General features: G+C 35.4%; 1 protein-coding gene across 2 annotated transcripts in view; it reads right to left on the bottom strand.

Moving 5' to 3' along the window:
• STAG1 (STAG1 cohesin complex component) overlaps positions 1 to 17,125 on the bottom strand; it is a gene marked incomplete at both ends in the record, with an annotated part of 314,305 nt that overhangs the window by 19,471 nt on the left and 277,709 nt on the right. For both annotated transcript variants that reach the window (XM_079704598.1, XM_079704597.1), the window contains 3 exons: positions 834 to 973; positions 2,689 to 2,863; positions 4,881 to 4,973. In XM_079704598.1, the coding sequence (XP_079560724.1) occupies positions 834 to 973; positions 2,689 to 2,863; positions 4,881 to 4,973 (408 nt within the window). The remainder of the gene's footprint in view (positions 1 to 833; positions 974 to 2,688; positions 2,864 to 4,880; positions 4,974 to 17,125) is intronic.

Below are 17,125 nucleotides of genomic sequence, written 5' to 3' on the forward strand. Positions count from 1 at the left end.
AAAGAAATCCCAAGTTCTCACACGGCATATAAGGTCTACCCTGTCAGTTTCTTTAAATCTTACCTCTGGCTCCATTCTCATAAGCAATCTATGTTGCTGTATCAAATTACTTGCATTTCCCCCAAACAATTCATTTCCTTTGCTTTGTACACGAAGTCCAATCGGCCTAAAAGTCCTCCCACTACTTTTTTGCTTGACTGGCTAATTTATTCTTATCGTCTCAGACTTAGTTCAGAAGGCACCTCTAAGCAGTTTTCACTAACTCTCATATTTCTTAAGAGTGGGGTATCTGTTTTATATATTTCCAGGAACCCCTATATGTACCTCTATTATACTGTATAAATGCAATTGTCTAATTACTTGACTATTTCCAGCTTTAGACCACTTTGGAGCAGGAATTTAAAAATCTTTGTAACTTGAGTGCCTGGCAACACAGTAGTAGGCATACTTATAAATGTATCTGAAGAGATTTCATAGGGAAGAGAGTTACCTTTCTTCCGTAAGAGTCCATGGCCTCATGAAAATAAAAAGGCATTCTTTCATATAAATGTAAGCAACTCCTACTTTATGGAGTATAGTATAGTATAGTATAGTATAGTATAGTATAGAGTGATAAAAAGCTCATATATAAAAGAGAAGAATTTTAAATATGTCAGAAAATCATCAATAATATTTAGGTAAGAGCTGTCAATTTTAGCTTATTCATCATTTTTTCATTTTTAATTGCAAACTTCTCTGCCACTTAAGTGGAAGGAGAAAAATAAGAATATGAAACTACTATCTTAATAAATAAATATCCTTTTACCCGTTTAAAAAAAAGACTAAAACTATACCTTCATGTAGTGTTTAAAGATGTCTGCAGCTGCATGCATGTCAACAATATCGTAGATGATAAGTTTGCTGAAGGCAGCAAGTAGATTCCTTCTCTTATGTAAGGCCTCAATTTTATTAGCTTCATCTTCTTCATCACCCTCTAACCACAGAAAATAAATTACTTATGAACTTTGGCCCTTTATCCAAGGTAAAACAATGTAGACAATCTGCATAATAAAAAACCAGCTTATAACTTTACAAATAGGTACAATTCAGTTTTAGATGGGATAAAAACTGTTAGTTGTACTGATTATTTTAGGGTGCTATATTTAGTTAAACATTAAACACTTAGTAGGCACTAAGGTTTCTGTCTTCTAGGAGACTGTCATAGCAAAGATTGAGTAAGGTAAACAAACCATACAGATTTTTTTTCTGATACTTTTGTCATAATAATACTGTTGTTCTGTTTACCTTTAAAATGCTGTCTTCTCTTATCTGAATATTCCTTATGTGCTAATGTATATCTAGAGAAGAAATTTCTAGAAATTTTTAAGACACAGGGAAAAAGTTTTCTTTTAGAAAAATATGTGGGGAGTAATGGAAATTATATGGAGGAGTTAGTTTTCAGTTCTTGTCCTAAACATGGTTACACTGTAAGCTGAGAAAGTGTATTTTGCAAATTATGTTAATGTACATACACATTTTTTTAAACAAAACCGTACCAAATGCTTTCAAACAAGTAGTCTTTATTCCTCAGTTTTTAGATTCTCAGGCCCTATTGGCTTATCTATTTCTAATCCCAAGAAAAATTTCTCCACAAGGCCATAGACAATAAAAGTTAACACATTTGTTTCAGGCTCTGTACTGACCTGACCCTCTCATGTTTTGGCGTGCCCTTATTTAGGGGCAGTGTTCTTCCTTCCCTTCTTTGCATGTATATATTCATAAAAAAACTTACTCTCAACTTCTCTCTTCCCTTTCTATTAACTGGTCCTGCTGTGAAGCATCAATGCTTTGAGAAGTTGGAAATCTTTTTGCTTAAGCAGAAGGTAAATCTTATCTCCTGAGATTAATGTGAGCTCAAAATAAAGATCCTTTGTTCACAGCCCAGTACTTTCTAAAATGTTCTATTAAATAAAGAACATTCTAATAGCACCAGGTAGATCTGTGGATCTGATATGCCACAGATCTTAGAGATTATCTATTTCACAAATAACCTATATAATATTTATTTATAATTATTTATATTCAGTCTAATTTTACTAAGTTTTCATTCTGCAGGCTCAGCACAATTTTGACTGTTGAGGTTTGATAACATTCTTTTAGCACTTAGTATCTTAGAGTCACATTTTGTTAATTTAAGTAATATATGATCACTACTCAGAAGCAGAAAGGAACTCAGATGCTTTCCTTTAGAAAAATTGTGAACCTGGAAGCAGTTCAATTAGAAAAAAACCATCTATCCTAAATATACATTTTACACAAGTGGGAAATGACAAATGTACACAATTATTCATTATAGCACAGATTATAATAGAAGATTGGAAACTAGCCAAATGTCAATCAATATGAGATGAATAATATAAATTATGCTATACTTAAATAATAAAATACTATGTAGCTATTAGAATAAGGAAGCTCTGTATGTAGTAGTGATGGGGAAAGATCTTTAAGGTACTATGTTAAAGTTAAAGCAGGGACACCTCACTGTGTATATTTTTATTCTTGTTGGTTTCTGAACTACATGAATGTATTAACTTTTTTTTTAAAGAGAGAAATTGTAGTATTTTTTAGGATTGAATTTGAAATTTTTTCTCATATCTTTTGGGGTTGGTAAAACAAGATCAATATTGACAAAATGATAGCTACAAATACCCATGCTCTGGTTCTCCTCATCTTGGTCAATGAAAACATGATCCATCACAAAACTGAGGAGTTCAGACTGAAGTCCAGTATCTGGATTAAACACCAAAGGCTGAAGGCCCTCCCTGCCACCTGTCATTAATTGGTGGCTAAAAATCATCAACAGATCACAGAGTAACATGAAAGCCTGGAATGCAAAGGAAATACATCAGTAAAATATTGTACAAATGTAGCTGTAACTACAAATCAATGTTAATGAAAATATACTAAATTAAATACAGCTCAATAACAGTACCATAATAGAAATTCTGAGTATTCAAATTGCAGCTACTTAATTTTAATTTCCAAACTGAAGAAAATTATTTTGTCTCATTACATACTAGTCATACTTAAGACTCTCCATCCCCCTAAATACAACCTATTTCTTTTACTTGGCTGTATTAACTCAAAAGAGTTGATTAAGAGATTTTGGACTTGAATTTATAAAAAATGAGTTAAACTCAACTCTGGAAATACAAAACTGATATAATAAATTAATGACAGATGTTACAAATCAATCTTATACTGCATAATCAAATAATAAGCATAAATCTTAAGACAAACTGTATAATTCAACAATTACAATGTAGTACTTTAAATCTGTAAGCTCCTATTTTGGATTCTTCTTTAAAAAATCTATTGTAAAACAAAATTTTTAACAGTAGGTTAAAATTGAATTCAAGGTCATTCACATAAAAACCAGTGACTGAAAGCTTCCCAACAAATGTAATCACATAAAGCAACTTTCAATATATTTCCCCACAGAGAAAGTATTATAGTTATGTTGACAAATTTATCCTATTTAATGGATGGTACAAAATAAACTTGTATCATCAGTTTATTGAAACTGAAAGATTTTGTTATGGAATAACTGAGGGCTCTGATACCTCAAAACAATCCACTCACCCCCTTCTAAAAATTGACTTCTATGGGAAAACATAATTTTGGAATGTATCTGGAGATGGCTGTATACTTGGCTGTTTACCTCCAGCAAGACTCATGGCAGTTCATGCTCTAAGTACACAACCATGAAATACATTATCTGAGTCACTTGAAAAGAGGAGAACATGAAAGGAATCCAGGAAAATATATATTTTTAACTGAGGCCATACTTTTGCATGTCACCAAACAGTGAGGATGCAAAAACACTGAATTTTTGTCTTAAATGTCCTGAGCTAGGTACTTTTTAGACAGCACTGGTTGAGTTCAGAAGGTTTAGAGAATAAGGTTTAGGAAAGACCATATTTGTTCCCATTTACGTTAGATGCTGATAACTCAATAAAGGAGACCTGGATAACCTACTTGTAGGAAGAGATAGCAAAGGGTAAGTACTGCTGTACTCTTTTAGATATAGACTTGTTTTCTAGCCCAACATCATAATAAAAAACGATATGGAAAAGGTATATCTGTTTTATATAAAAGTATTTCCTAATAGAAGAGTATAATTAAATAGATTACAAAATCACTTTGTGAAAATGGTATTGCCTTGGGCTCCACTTTGACCTGCTTTGGTCTACGACCTTTCCCAAGGGGTGAGGAGTCTGTTGGACCAATGGGATATGCCCACCTGCACCCCTACTTTACATCACTGCCCAGGTACAGGGATTCAGGAATTCCTTGCCCTCACAGACCTGATTCTGCTACCAGGGGGTGCACAGGCATCTTTCCTAGATACACTGCATCCCCAGTGTGTACTCCTAGGCCCCAGGGTAATCAAGGAGCAGCTGTTTGAAGAAGTGATGTTGATAGTTTGGATATGTGGGCTGAATTGTTCATATGCATGTGTGAGGAGTTCTACCTGGTGTGGGAAAGAGCTGAAGGTGAGAAGAGAAGGTGGACCCTATGCCAGCTCCCCAACCGTCCAAGTTCTGGTATAGAACTCTTAGGAATCAAAAATTCTAAATTTGAACCTGGCCTTCCAGGCCATTATGACAGTATACTTGTCAAGGTACAAAGACGTGTAACCGGTTAGCTTACTTTATAACTTAAATATTCAGACATCTATATTCTTGTCCCAGGTGCCACAAACGTTAGGGATAAACCTGCATGCTAAGAACTGTCATAAAAAATTACATCTTCTTAAAAAAAATTTACATCTTCTTACTGTTCTTCAGTAACTCATTTGAGTTATTTTTATTGAGAGCTCTTAACTGACAATTTCTTACCTGTTCCTTCACTGGAGTATTAACATTAGATAGGCACTGTTGGCAAACAGCCAAAAAGGACTTCACTGTTTTCCTCAATACCAACAAATCCTCCTGTAAGACACATTAAAATTTACAAGCATGAATTACAATATCCTAGAAAACTGATCCAGAAGAAATAATAAATGGAAAGTAGCCAAACTAGTTTATTGTCAAGGAAAATTCATAAAACCAAATATATTGTTGGGAACCAAATCATATAATTATTTCCTAATTATCTTAATGGAAGAGGGTCAGCAAAACTGATAATCCTGAATACTCAGTTCTATTTAGCTTTGGAATGCTCAGTATGATTTCCTCCAACATATTTTCCTTTATCAATATGGTTTACTCAGGCTGATATTAAAATTTTTAGTCATTCCTATAGCAAATACTAGCTGGTAGTAAAGTGAGAGGGTGCAGCAGCATACCGAAAAAAATCAATTAAGCAATAAACATGTACTCCCATATTCTCAGGACTCTGCAAAATGTCAAGGGGAAAAGATTACTTTAAGATAGTGTCCATGTTCGCAAAGAGTTAACATCTTAGCAGGGAGTTAGACCAATTAGAGAGTAATTAAGTGTTTAATTTTTTGGTGTTAACTCTAACTGTAGCAGAAAGAGCTGAGTTGGAGGCAGCTTCATACAAAGATGGCCTTTAATCTAAGATTGGATGGGTGAATAGGATTTAATCAGATGGCCATATAATATTCAAAATGAAACATTTGAAAAGTATAAAGGGAAATTTAAATTTATCAAGTACCTATAATGTGCCAGGCACTGGTATGAGGGATGTTACATAATTTCATATTTATATTGATTAGAAGAAGTAGTTATTATTAGCAAGTGTTTGAAACCAGGACTGTCTGATATCAGAGTTCACGTTCTTTTCACTGACTAATGAGCAAGACGCATGCAGATGACTCAGTATGATATCAATATTTAATATAGTAATGAAGAGTAATTAAATGAGCATAGGCTGATGTAGAAATCACTTTTAAAAAGTACTCTGTGAAACTAAAATTCTTTAAACTACTCTATTTTGTACAGATGACCGTACTTATTCCTTTTTGGGATCTTCACATCCCAAATAATGACACTTTAAAAATTATACATATTTCCTTTTGCTAAAATGAGTGCAATATTCAGAAGAAGGAATAAGATCATCTTTTGCAGAGTAGTAAAAAGGACACTGCCTCCAGTACCTTTAATGTTCCTGCAGATGAACATCCAACAACCAAACCTCAACATTCCTTGACCTTTAATTTCAAAGACTCACAAAGCAGTAGGGGAAACAGACAAGAGAACAGGCAACTGCAACAGAATGTAAGGAGTGCTATGTTGGAAAGTCTAACCCAGAGTCAAAACTAGTCACAGAAGGGTTCCCAAAGAAGACTACATGTTGGGCTTCCCTGGTGGCGCAGTGGTTGAGAGTCCACCTGCCGATGCAGGGGACACAGGTTCGTGCCCCGGTCTGGGAGGATCCCACATGCCGCGAAGCGGCTGGGCCCGTGAGCCATGGCCGCTGAGCCTGCACGTCCAGAGCCTGTGCTCCGCAATGGGAGAGGCCACAGCAGTGAGAGGCCCGTGTACCGCAAAAGACTACATGTAAGCTGAGTTCTGAACAACTAAAAATTATCTACCTATATGGAAAGGTGTTCCAGAGGGCACAGAATGTTCAAAAGCCCAGAGGTGCTTTTGAAAGACTGCTAATTTATTGCAGTTGAGACACAAACAGGGAGGAAAGTGGTGAGAGAAAACTGAAGAGAAAAAGAGGACCCATTTTCCATTTAAATGGAAAGTACTTAAAATGCCATGCTAAATTATTTGGCTATTATCCTGTCGGCAATAAAGGAACTAATGAATAGGATTTTTATCATGAAGTTGCTAATAATTTATGTTAAAGAATCATATTCCAAGCAGAAGGGAGAATGATATAAAATAGGGAAGCTAGTTAATAGTAAATACAATCTTCTGTTGAGGGCTTATTATGTGCCAAATACTGTGTTCTAAGGGGCATAAATTTAAGTCTCACAATCACTCTATGAAGTAAGTGGTTAATATGCCTATTTTACAGATGAGGAAACTGAAGTTCAGAGCACATGTAGATTCTAAGTGATAGAGTAAGGATCCATACCTAGGGTTATCTGACTCTAAAGCCCATGCTTCTAATCATTATTCTACAGTTCATCACATATTAACAAAGGCCATGGGAATAATCTAAATTGAGGCCCTGAAAATGAAATGTCGGCAGAAAAGATGTAAATAGAGTGAAGAGAAATTAAAGCAGCAGGATTGATAGAATTTAGGAACTAATCAGAAGAGGGGATGTTGATGTTACGCCTAAATTTCTAGGTGGCTGCCTACTAAATGGCTTACGGTATAAGGCACCAAGACAGTTAACACAGGAACAAATGCTAAGGTAACAAGTTTGGCTTTAGAGATGATGATCTGCGATCCCTGAAAGATATGCTACTAGAGACGTCTAGTAGGCAGTTGGATGAATTCAAAGTCCATGGTAGAATCTGAGCAAGAGTAGAGACTTGGGAGTCCTCTGTATGTCGCTGGCAGCAGAAGCAATGGAAGTAGATGAGACTGTTACAGGAGAATGTGTAAATAAAGAGGGCTGACAAAAGCATCCTGGGGAACACTGATATTTAACAGAAGGATGAGAAAGAAGAGCATATGAAGAAATCTAAGAAATGGTCTGAGGAGTAAGAACAAAACCAGAGCATGGCATCCCAGAGGTAAGGAAAGAAAACAGTTAAAAATGAGTGGAAGGACTTTCCTGGTGGTGCAGTGGTGAAAAATCCACCTGTCAATGCAGGGGACACGGGTGCGAGCTCTGGTCCGGGAAGATCCCACATGCCGCTGAGCAACTAAGCCTGTGAGCCACCACTACTGAAGCCTGCGTGCCTAGAGCCCATGCTCTGCAGCAAGAGAAGCCACCGCAATGAGAAGCCCGCGCACTGCTACGAAGAGTAGCCCCCACTCGCCGCAACTAGAGAAGGCCTGCATGCAGCAATGAAGACCCAACGCAGCCGAAAGAAAAAAGAAAAAAGAATGGAATAGTTTAATGATGACAAATGTTACCAAAAGACAAGATAAGGATTAGAAAGTATTGCAAAGATAAAGCAACTCAAGGTTGTGAGTAACCTTGGGTCAAACACTCTCAAAGTAATTAAAAGGGCTAAAGTCAAACCGCAATGGGTAGAAAGGAGATAAGAAAGAAGGCAATTCTTTCAAAAAAGTTTGACTGTAAAAACTAAAAATAGAATTACCATATGACCCAGCAACCCCACTGCTGGGCATATACCCTGAGAAAACCATAATTCAAAAAGAGACATGTACCAAAATGTTCACTGCAGCTCTATTTACAGTAGCCAGGACATGGAACCAACCTATATGTCCACTGACAGATGAATGGATAAAAAAGATGTGGCACATATATACAATGGAATATTACTCAGCCATAAAAAGAAACAAAATTGAGCTATTTGTAGTGAGGTGGATGGACCTAGAGTCTGTCATACGGAGTGAAGTAAGTCAGAAAGAGAAAAACAAATACTGTATGTGAACACATATATATGGAATCTAAAAAAAATTTTTTTAATGGTACTGATGAACCTAGTTGCAGGGCAGGAATAAAGATGTAGACATAGAGAATGGACTTGAGGACACAGGGTGGGAGGGGGAAGCTGGGGCGAAGTGAGAGTAGCATCGACATCTATACACTACCAAATGTAAATTAATTAGCTAGTGGGAAGCAGCAGCATAGCACAGGGAGATCAGCTCTGGTGCTTTGTGATGACCTAGAGGGGTGGGATAGGGAGGGTGGGAGGGAGACGCAAGAGGGAGGAGATATGGGGATATATGTATGCATATGGCTGATTCACTTTGGTGTACAACAGAAACTAACACAGTATTGTGAAGCAATTATACTCCAATAAAGATCTATTAAAAACAACAACAAAAACCAAAAACAATAAAGAGTGAGAAAAATAGGATGGCTGCTAGAGGTCTTTTGGCGTCTTTGTTGACCTTTTCAATATAAAAGATTTGAGAATATTTTTTGAATAAATAACTGAAAGAAAAACAAAATGCAGGCCATGCTACTAACTAGCTATGTGACCTTAGAGAAATTATCTTATATCCCAGGATTACAGATTTTAAAAATCTATAAACAAGAGGGTTGAACTATGTATTCTCTGAGGTTCTATCGCATTCTGTGATTCTGCTGAATTAATTTAGGCACTCAAACGAGAACACACAGGTGCTAACTGGTAAACCTAGTACTAGGTACATGGACAGATGTTTAGTAAATATTTGCTGAATGAAATGCAAGTACACATAATACAGATGATACCACAATCCTAGGGAGAAATATATAATGTGTTCATTTTATCACACAATAAATATAATTAAAAAATGATGCTAGGAGGTATTAATGCTCCTTTATTCCCTTAAATTTCATGGTTAGTGTGCAGTTTGAAGCAGTCTAGGGAATCAGCTATCTTTGGAGTTGGAGGCAAAAGATTCCTTTAAAGGTCAATCATAAAGCAAATGTGTCTTATGTAAAATGATTACTTGCCAATTCATCTGAGGAGTTGCAAATTTAACATCACAACTAAGTAAGCAACCTACTGATTGTAGCATTTTAAGAAGAAAGTGGAAATGGGAAGTAACCAAGGAAATACTGGAAGAAGCTAAAGTCCTTCTTTAGCATTAAGTTTAGCATAGATTTGGATGCAACCTAAATACTGGATGCTCAAGAAAGTTAACTTAATTGCAATCAGTTAGAATTCATTGAGAGAAATATAAGTACCAATCAATAGGTTTAGGTAAATAGGCACGATACTGTATATTTAACAGAGTTAGCTAATCTCAAACAGTAGATTCCTTTGAACAGCTGGGAACGGAATTTAGGTTTTTTTTGGATTTCAGAACACAATTTTCCTACAAACTTCATTATGCTGGCATCTTACACTACATAAAGTTAACGTTTACTTGGCACTTAACTGTGTACCAGGCACTAATCTAAGCTTTTCACATATTAACTAATCCTCTCAACTGTGATGGGTATTGCTATTATCACTCCCATTCTACATATGAAGAAACAGGCACAGAAATGTTAAATGCAGGCCCCAAGACACAGTTAGTAAGTGGAGTAATAAATTAACCAGAGCAGTCTGCTTCCAGAGTCTGTGCTCTTAACCATTTTGCTATAATGACTCTTTTTATAATGCGGGAAAATTAACATATTGAAGAAACAGGCAGCATTATGGAGGTAAGAAATTTGAAACTCCAGTCAGTCAAATATATTTATATATAAACAAAAATGCCAGTCAACCCAAAAGACGCTGAAAAAGAACAACCCAAGAACAAGGTGTGCTAATTATCTGGACTGCAATTTTAAGCAACTAGAATGTTGAGGGAGTGCCTCTAACGCTTTGAACACAATGGAGTTCTACTTAAATAAATTCTACTTACTCTTTCTAGCCAGAGTACTTGAATTATAGGGATGAAACTGAAGGCAAAGAGTAGAATAGTAATCTCCTCTCTCAGTCCATATAAGAGAATGTAGACTAAGTATATGGTGCTTCCTTTCAAATGTGTTTTCCTAGATGAAACCAATATTTTCTCTTATTTTCAGAAAGCAGCTTGGCGTTAAGAGCACATTTTCCTAAAGTAGCTATGGAAAGGAATTCAAATGGGTCAGGTGAGAAGATTACACTGAAATTTAAATTATAATATCCTGGCTATATTCTTTTGTATGCCTTTTGCAAGTTGCTTCACTAGCCTGGCTAAAATTTTTTTGCTTCCCTGTAGATATAGTGAAACCAAGAATTAGACGACTGAAACCCAGTACGCTCTAATGTGAAAGGGCTAAAATAGTTTTTGTTTTTCAGTGATCTACTGACAAAAATAAGAGAAATATCTCTTAGTGAGTTAAGATGATGTTTTAAAAATACACCCCGACCAGCAAAATCTCAACAATGAAGACTACCAAATAAGGCTGGCACAAGTAAGATGGTGAATTTATCATATAAGCTATATTAGAAGTTTTCTCAAAGGTACAAAGGCTCAAAATACCCTAGCATCTTGGGAAGAAAAAAAAAAGATCTTAAATGTAGATTGCCCCTTAAGAGCTAAGTACCCCATATGATTATAGTCAGTGAGGAAAGATAAGGATTTAATTCCGAAACACACAGAACATGCAGATTTTAAATGGGTGATTTCTTTTCATTTTGTATTATAATTTTATGTGTCTAGAGGGAGACTAAATTTAGCTGTCCTTTTATCCACAACTATGAAATACCATTAAGATAATCATAGCCAGAAACTGAAGCCATGGAAAAACTAGCAGTAAACACATAAAACTAGTTCAACATTATCTGACAAATACACATTTTTAGAATGGGCAGAAATAAAACAGGATAAAGGTGTGAAATAAGGACCTAGATCAGGCCAAATATCTTAGAATATGAAAATAAAGCCTGTTAAGAATTTAGTGGTCAGTTTTCATGATAAAAATGGGGCACAAAACTAAACTAGTTACAAACAAGACCAAGGGGTTACCTTACTAGGCCAGGGACTGGCAAACTTTTTGTGTAAAGGGTCAGGTAGTAAATATTTTAGGCTTTGTGGGTCATAATGTCTTTGTTCGAACTACTTAAAACTCTGCCACTGGAGCAAGAAAGCAGCCCTAGTCAGTACATAAATGAATGAGCATTACTGTGTTCCATTAGAACTTTATTTACAAAAATAGGTGTCTGGCCAGATTTGGCCCATGGGCTATATAGTTTGTCCAGTCTGTACTGGGCTATAAAGCTCTTTGGAGGTATAAACTATGTTATGCTTATCTGTACTTAGCATCATTACTAACATATAACGAGGCTCATTTAATTATTTTTCAGCTCAACTAAGTCATTCTATCATAGTAAATATGATAGAAACACATGTAACTAAATTCATTCACTTGGGATGCATCGGTGTCACCACTGTGGTAGGGTAAACCCTATGAAATATCTTTGAAATCGCTTTCTTATATGAATAACTGCTACTAGCTTCTCTTTTGAGGCTAAGGAGTGAGGGTGCCACTCTTGTTAATACACAGTAAAATAACTACTGGATTTTTAAACCCCAAATGTAATACCTAGTTTTCAATGTTGTTGCTGTTCTTGGCGATCTGAATCCCCACCTGCTTGACTCCTGCCATTGCCTCAAAGGCTAATCCACTTATGATCCAGGAACCCTTACGCTGCCTACTGTAGTTCCAAAACATCTTCTGATTTCTCTTTTCTGTGGTGTACAAAGATGAAGAAGCTAAAGGAGGAGTCAGAGGAACAGGGGAAAAGTAGTGACTGTTAGGACCAAAGCGAGAGATTTGAATTCCCAGGTTTTCAAAATACAGATGGAGGACAAAATCTACCATGCTATATTCCAAACCTACAGTAGATACCGAGCATGTTTACATGCTCCCGTCACCTTATATAATAGTTCATTTAGTATTAATTTTTGGTTTTGGCAGGGGAGAAGATTAGGAAAGCACAGACTAGGACTGCAGTTTAATGCCATCAAAACAACAATTATTGTTGACTGAAACATTTCTTTTAATCTTCCCAACAACCCTATCCAGCAGTGAATATCACATATTAGGAAACTGAAGTTCAAATGTGAAGTAACTTGCATACCTTTGTCACAGGTGGAAAGAAATGGAGTCATAATTCAAACTCGGATTTAACTCCAAAGACCATGCTCCAACACAAAAAATGCTGGAAATATATCCTATTTATAAACTGGGAGCTTCTTATATATATAAATTAGGTGAGCAACAATAAGTCGTTTAAACAAATACCTAGTAAGTACGGAATGACCACTGGAAAAAAAATTTCAAAATAAAAAACCTACTGTGGAAAGGAAAAGGCATTACTTTATCAGGGAATATTAAATAGGTTAAAACACTTATTTCTTTTTACTCAAATAAAAGGCCTGACAGGAAAGTAAACTTTTATCATTAATTTTGGTGGCGAAAGATCTCCAATCTCTGTACTGAAAAGTGGGAATTGTTAATGTTTCATTTAAATATTCTTAATGTTGCTTTAGGCCTCTAATAAACTCAGTTAAAACACATTTTTACATTATAATAACTGTTATTTAGAATAGATCTTCTCAGTCCTGGCTCATTACTTAGATTCTGAGGTATTAAATATCTTAGGAGTTAAGAGTATTTATAAAGTGGTACTTTAAAGACCACTGTCCCTGTGTAAGTAAAAACAGCATACAACTGGACTGGCTAGGGAAGCTGAGGAAGCCTTATGCTGTCCTTCAAGGGGTGGGAAGGTATTCCTTACCAGATAGAAGGCTCCAAAAGTAGAGGCCCAGGAATAGGGTTGCAAACACAGCATAGAATTCTTAATAGAATGTTGGAATCGTGACTTGTAAGTTCTCTTCTAAGTTGAAAATATTTACTTCGTATTTCCACAGGTTTTTAGAATGTTAAGAGTTGGATAAAACTTTGGACAAGTTCCGAGTTCAGTATAAACAGCCATCTACTTATGTATTCCAGATTTAAATAAAAGAACGTTCTGAGAGCTGAACAAGAAATGAATATAAAACAAGTCCTGGATCTTTCTCTCCTAACTTTCCTAGACCAGCCAATCAGGCACTTGAGATAGGATATATTAATAGAAACAAAGCTATCAAAGAATGACTCTGAAGTCATGGACCAATCAAAAAGAAAGGCTTAAAATTAACTCCATAGTTACTGAGGATAGTCTTCTCAAGAAATAAAAGGTAGGGGGAAAAGATCTAGAAAAGAATGAAGTAAAATGGTTATAAACTACTAAAAATTCATTCCTAGAGGGATAGCTATTATTTCCAACTCTTGGCCCCATTCCCCTCCCCTTCAAAGCAGTTAACTCTGCAGATGGAGAGGTACTATAGGAATTTGGGGGAAGGACCTGAGTGAGCTATCTCTTTTCTTATTCATTGCTATTCTAAAGGCCTGGGAAGGGGAGAGGTCTAGAAAGCAGCCTGTAGATGTTTATACACAGCAAGGTTAAACATGTCTCTTCATGGGGCCTGGCCACCACTAGTCCCATGTTCACCCTAAACTTCTCCTTTCCCCAGTTTGTTTGGAGGTAAACACGTTGAAATTTGCAGAGAACCTTCAGTCAAGAGGGTAACGGAGGACCAAATTTCACAGTAAACATGCTATACTCCTCAATAATAATTTGACTTGTAGCTCTCTGCGGGATGTAGATTTTCTTTAATTTAAAGACTGAGGGATAAGGCCTGGGTCCAGAATGCAGGGACGTTTGCCCCAGGCCATTCCTACTGCTGTCTAGAATAGAAACATGCAGGGTAAGGTAGAGTGCACTACAAATTTAGGACTCCAGAGAGTAGGACAGCTCCTCCTAGGAGGAAAAAAAATTGAGGATAAATCCTAGATCCCCAGGCCAAAAAAGGCAATAGGGGCATTAGTTTAGCCCTAACTCTTATTTACCTGGCTCTTTAAATGTCTTTGTATATGTCCAGAAGGAGCGGAAGGAAGAAGGATGTTTTCTGCTACAGAGAAGAGAAACTGAAGGCTGCTTCTACAGGACCAGCACTAGGGGGCACCGGAGCAAAGTATACTGAGCATGACCTGTGAGACTGCCAAAGAGCTTCAACTCTGGAAATTAGGGGAACAGAGGAAATACCCATTGGTGAAACCCAGTGCACTTCCATTTCAAATAAAGATCTAATCCTGTTCTTGATACAGTCGCCTCATATACTTCAATTTATAGAATACTGTTTACTGTTGAGTTAAATTATAATTTGAATTTAAACTTCAAATATAACTACCATTCATAATCCCCCGAATGACAGTGTTCATGACAATAGGGAAGAAAAATAAATTTTAGAAAGTACTCTCTAAAGAGCAATTTGGCAATATGTATTAAGCCTTAAAAGTATGTACAGTCTTTGATCAAGCAATTCCATTTCTAAGAAAATAAAATGTAACAATGCAAAACACAGAACAAGCTTTTGCACCAGAATGTCCACCACAGAATTAATTTTATTAGTTAAAATGTTTAAACAACCTAAATATCCAAGAGAGGAGAGTGGTAAAATAAATTATGGTATAGCTACACTAGGGACTACCATGCATACATTAAAATATTATCTATAAACATTTAATAAATGAAGAAAATGTTATGTTAACTGAAGAGGAGACAAAATTATAAATACATCATGATCTCAGTAAGACTGAAAAATATGTAAGAAAAAGTAATAAAAGAAAATACACCAAAATATTAACAGTGGCTATCCACAGGTGGTAAGATTTGGAAATTTTATTTTATGTATATAGTCTTTACAATGAACACATACTCAAGTAAAAAAGCTCAAATTTAAGAAAACCATTCTATCTTATATTTTACACCAAAAACAAATAAGCATAATTTATTAATTAAAAATGTAAGTGACCTCTTCAGAGATTTAAATGAATTTCTATAAATGTAACAATGAATAGAGAAAAACAGAGCAGAAAGGTGGCCAGCTCCCTCACTAGATAAATGGCTCATTCTATATTAACATAATTATTCCACAACAAAAAACCAAAATTAATTCATGTAGTAAGACTTTCAAGTTGTCTCTACAAAACCAATATTACAAATGTTAAATATATAGACCCCAAGGGTCTGCTGTATTACATTTAAATTTCAGGAAACAAATTAAAGGTAAAAAAAAGGATAGAGAATTTCAGGTGCATCATTAGCAAAGTCTTCCATATACTTTAAGCCACTGACATTACAAACTCAGCCATTTAAAATCACAGTAACTTCTCATTTAAATACCTTTAGGGATACAGAATGATGAAAGAAAACTGCCATGTGACATAATTTTTCAATACCCAACTAACTGATAACTGATATTGCTAGCTTGTGTTCAGTCAGTGAGGAGTCAACCAGTGTGTCCTTGGAAAATCTGTTTTTAAAAAACCACCACCAACAAAACTCTATAAACGTAGTTGTATTAAAAGCTTCATAATACAAGATTTTAAAGAGTACTAACAGAAAGACACTAGGATTGAGATTCAAGAGACTTGTGCTGTAAGTCTGTGATTTTAGACGTCTCAATTTTTGTTAAGTATAAGGTTCCTCATCTGTAAAATGGGATTATAACATCCACTTTATAGGATTATTAAGCAGATTTAATTAAATTAGAGCATTTATATTAAAGTGATTAACAAAATGTAAAATATCAACAAGGTAAAAATAACAAGGTCCCCTTTTAGGCCTTACCTAAAACAAACAGGTTTCATCAAGTTATTTCCAAATTCCTTTATAGCTCTAATATTACATTTACAAACAACAGAAGAATGCTGCTACACCAAATAAGATACAGAACATACTAAGCACTTTTCTAGTATTCATTCAGGTCCAACAACTCAGTGAGTTATATGTGATAAACCAAAACCTATGATTACAAGATGGAGAATCAAGAAGTTTTCGCAGTAGTAGTTTTTAAAAATTAATTTTTGTGATATTAATATTCACTTTAAATACCAACAGCAAAAACAATCCCTCAAAAAGTATCAAAGGTATAAAGGGAAAAGTAAATTTCTTTCCTTCCTATGCTTGCCCCCAAAGAATTTCTATTTCCCAGAGGTAACCACTGTTAAGATTCTTGTATATTTATCCAGACATATTCAGTATAGCAGTTATTATTAACCTTAGCACAGACTGCAGAATTCTAGAGCTAGAAAGAATTGGCCCAATACAACTTTAAATTTCATAAAATGTAACCTGAGACACAGATACGTGATTTTTCATTTGTTATTAGTACCTGGAAAGCCCTTTACAACTGATAAAATGCTTTGATATAAATTATCTATTTTCAAATTATTTAAGTGACTTGCCTAAAGGTTATTTACACAAGTTAATGATGTGGCTGAGACTATACTTAGGAAGTTGATATCTTATCAAGTGGGATGTTAATAATATAGATTACATGTGTTCAAAGCTGATGTATGTGGCTCTTACATTTTCAGAGATATCCTATATCATATAGGGGATTAGAAAGTTTGGCAATTCCTGATCTTGTGATTATTATAAGTAAGAATCATTAAAATAATTATTTTAAAAGGAGGAATATTAGCAATGAAAGATTAATTTTTCAAGTTTGCATGTGTCCTGAAGATTCATGTTTTTCAAGATTATCTCTTTGAGACAACCACT

Source organism: Hyperoodon ampullatus (assembly GCF_949752795.1).
Source record: "Hyperoodon ampullatus genome assembly, chromosome: 5".
Lineage (NCBI taxonomy): Eukaryota > Metazoa > Chordata > Mammalia > Artiodactyla > Ziphiidae > Hyperoodon > Hyperoodon ampullatus.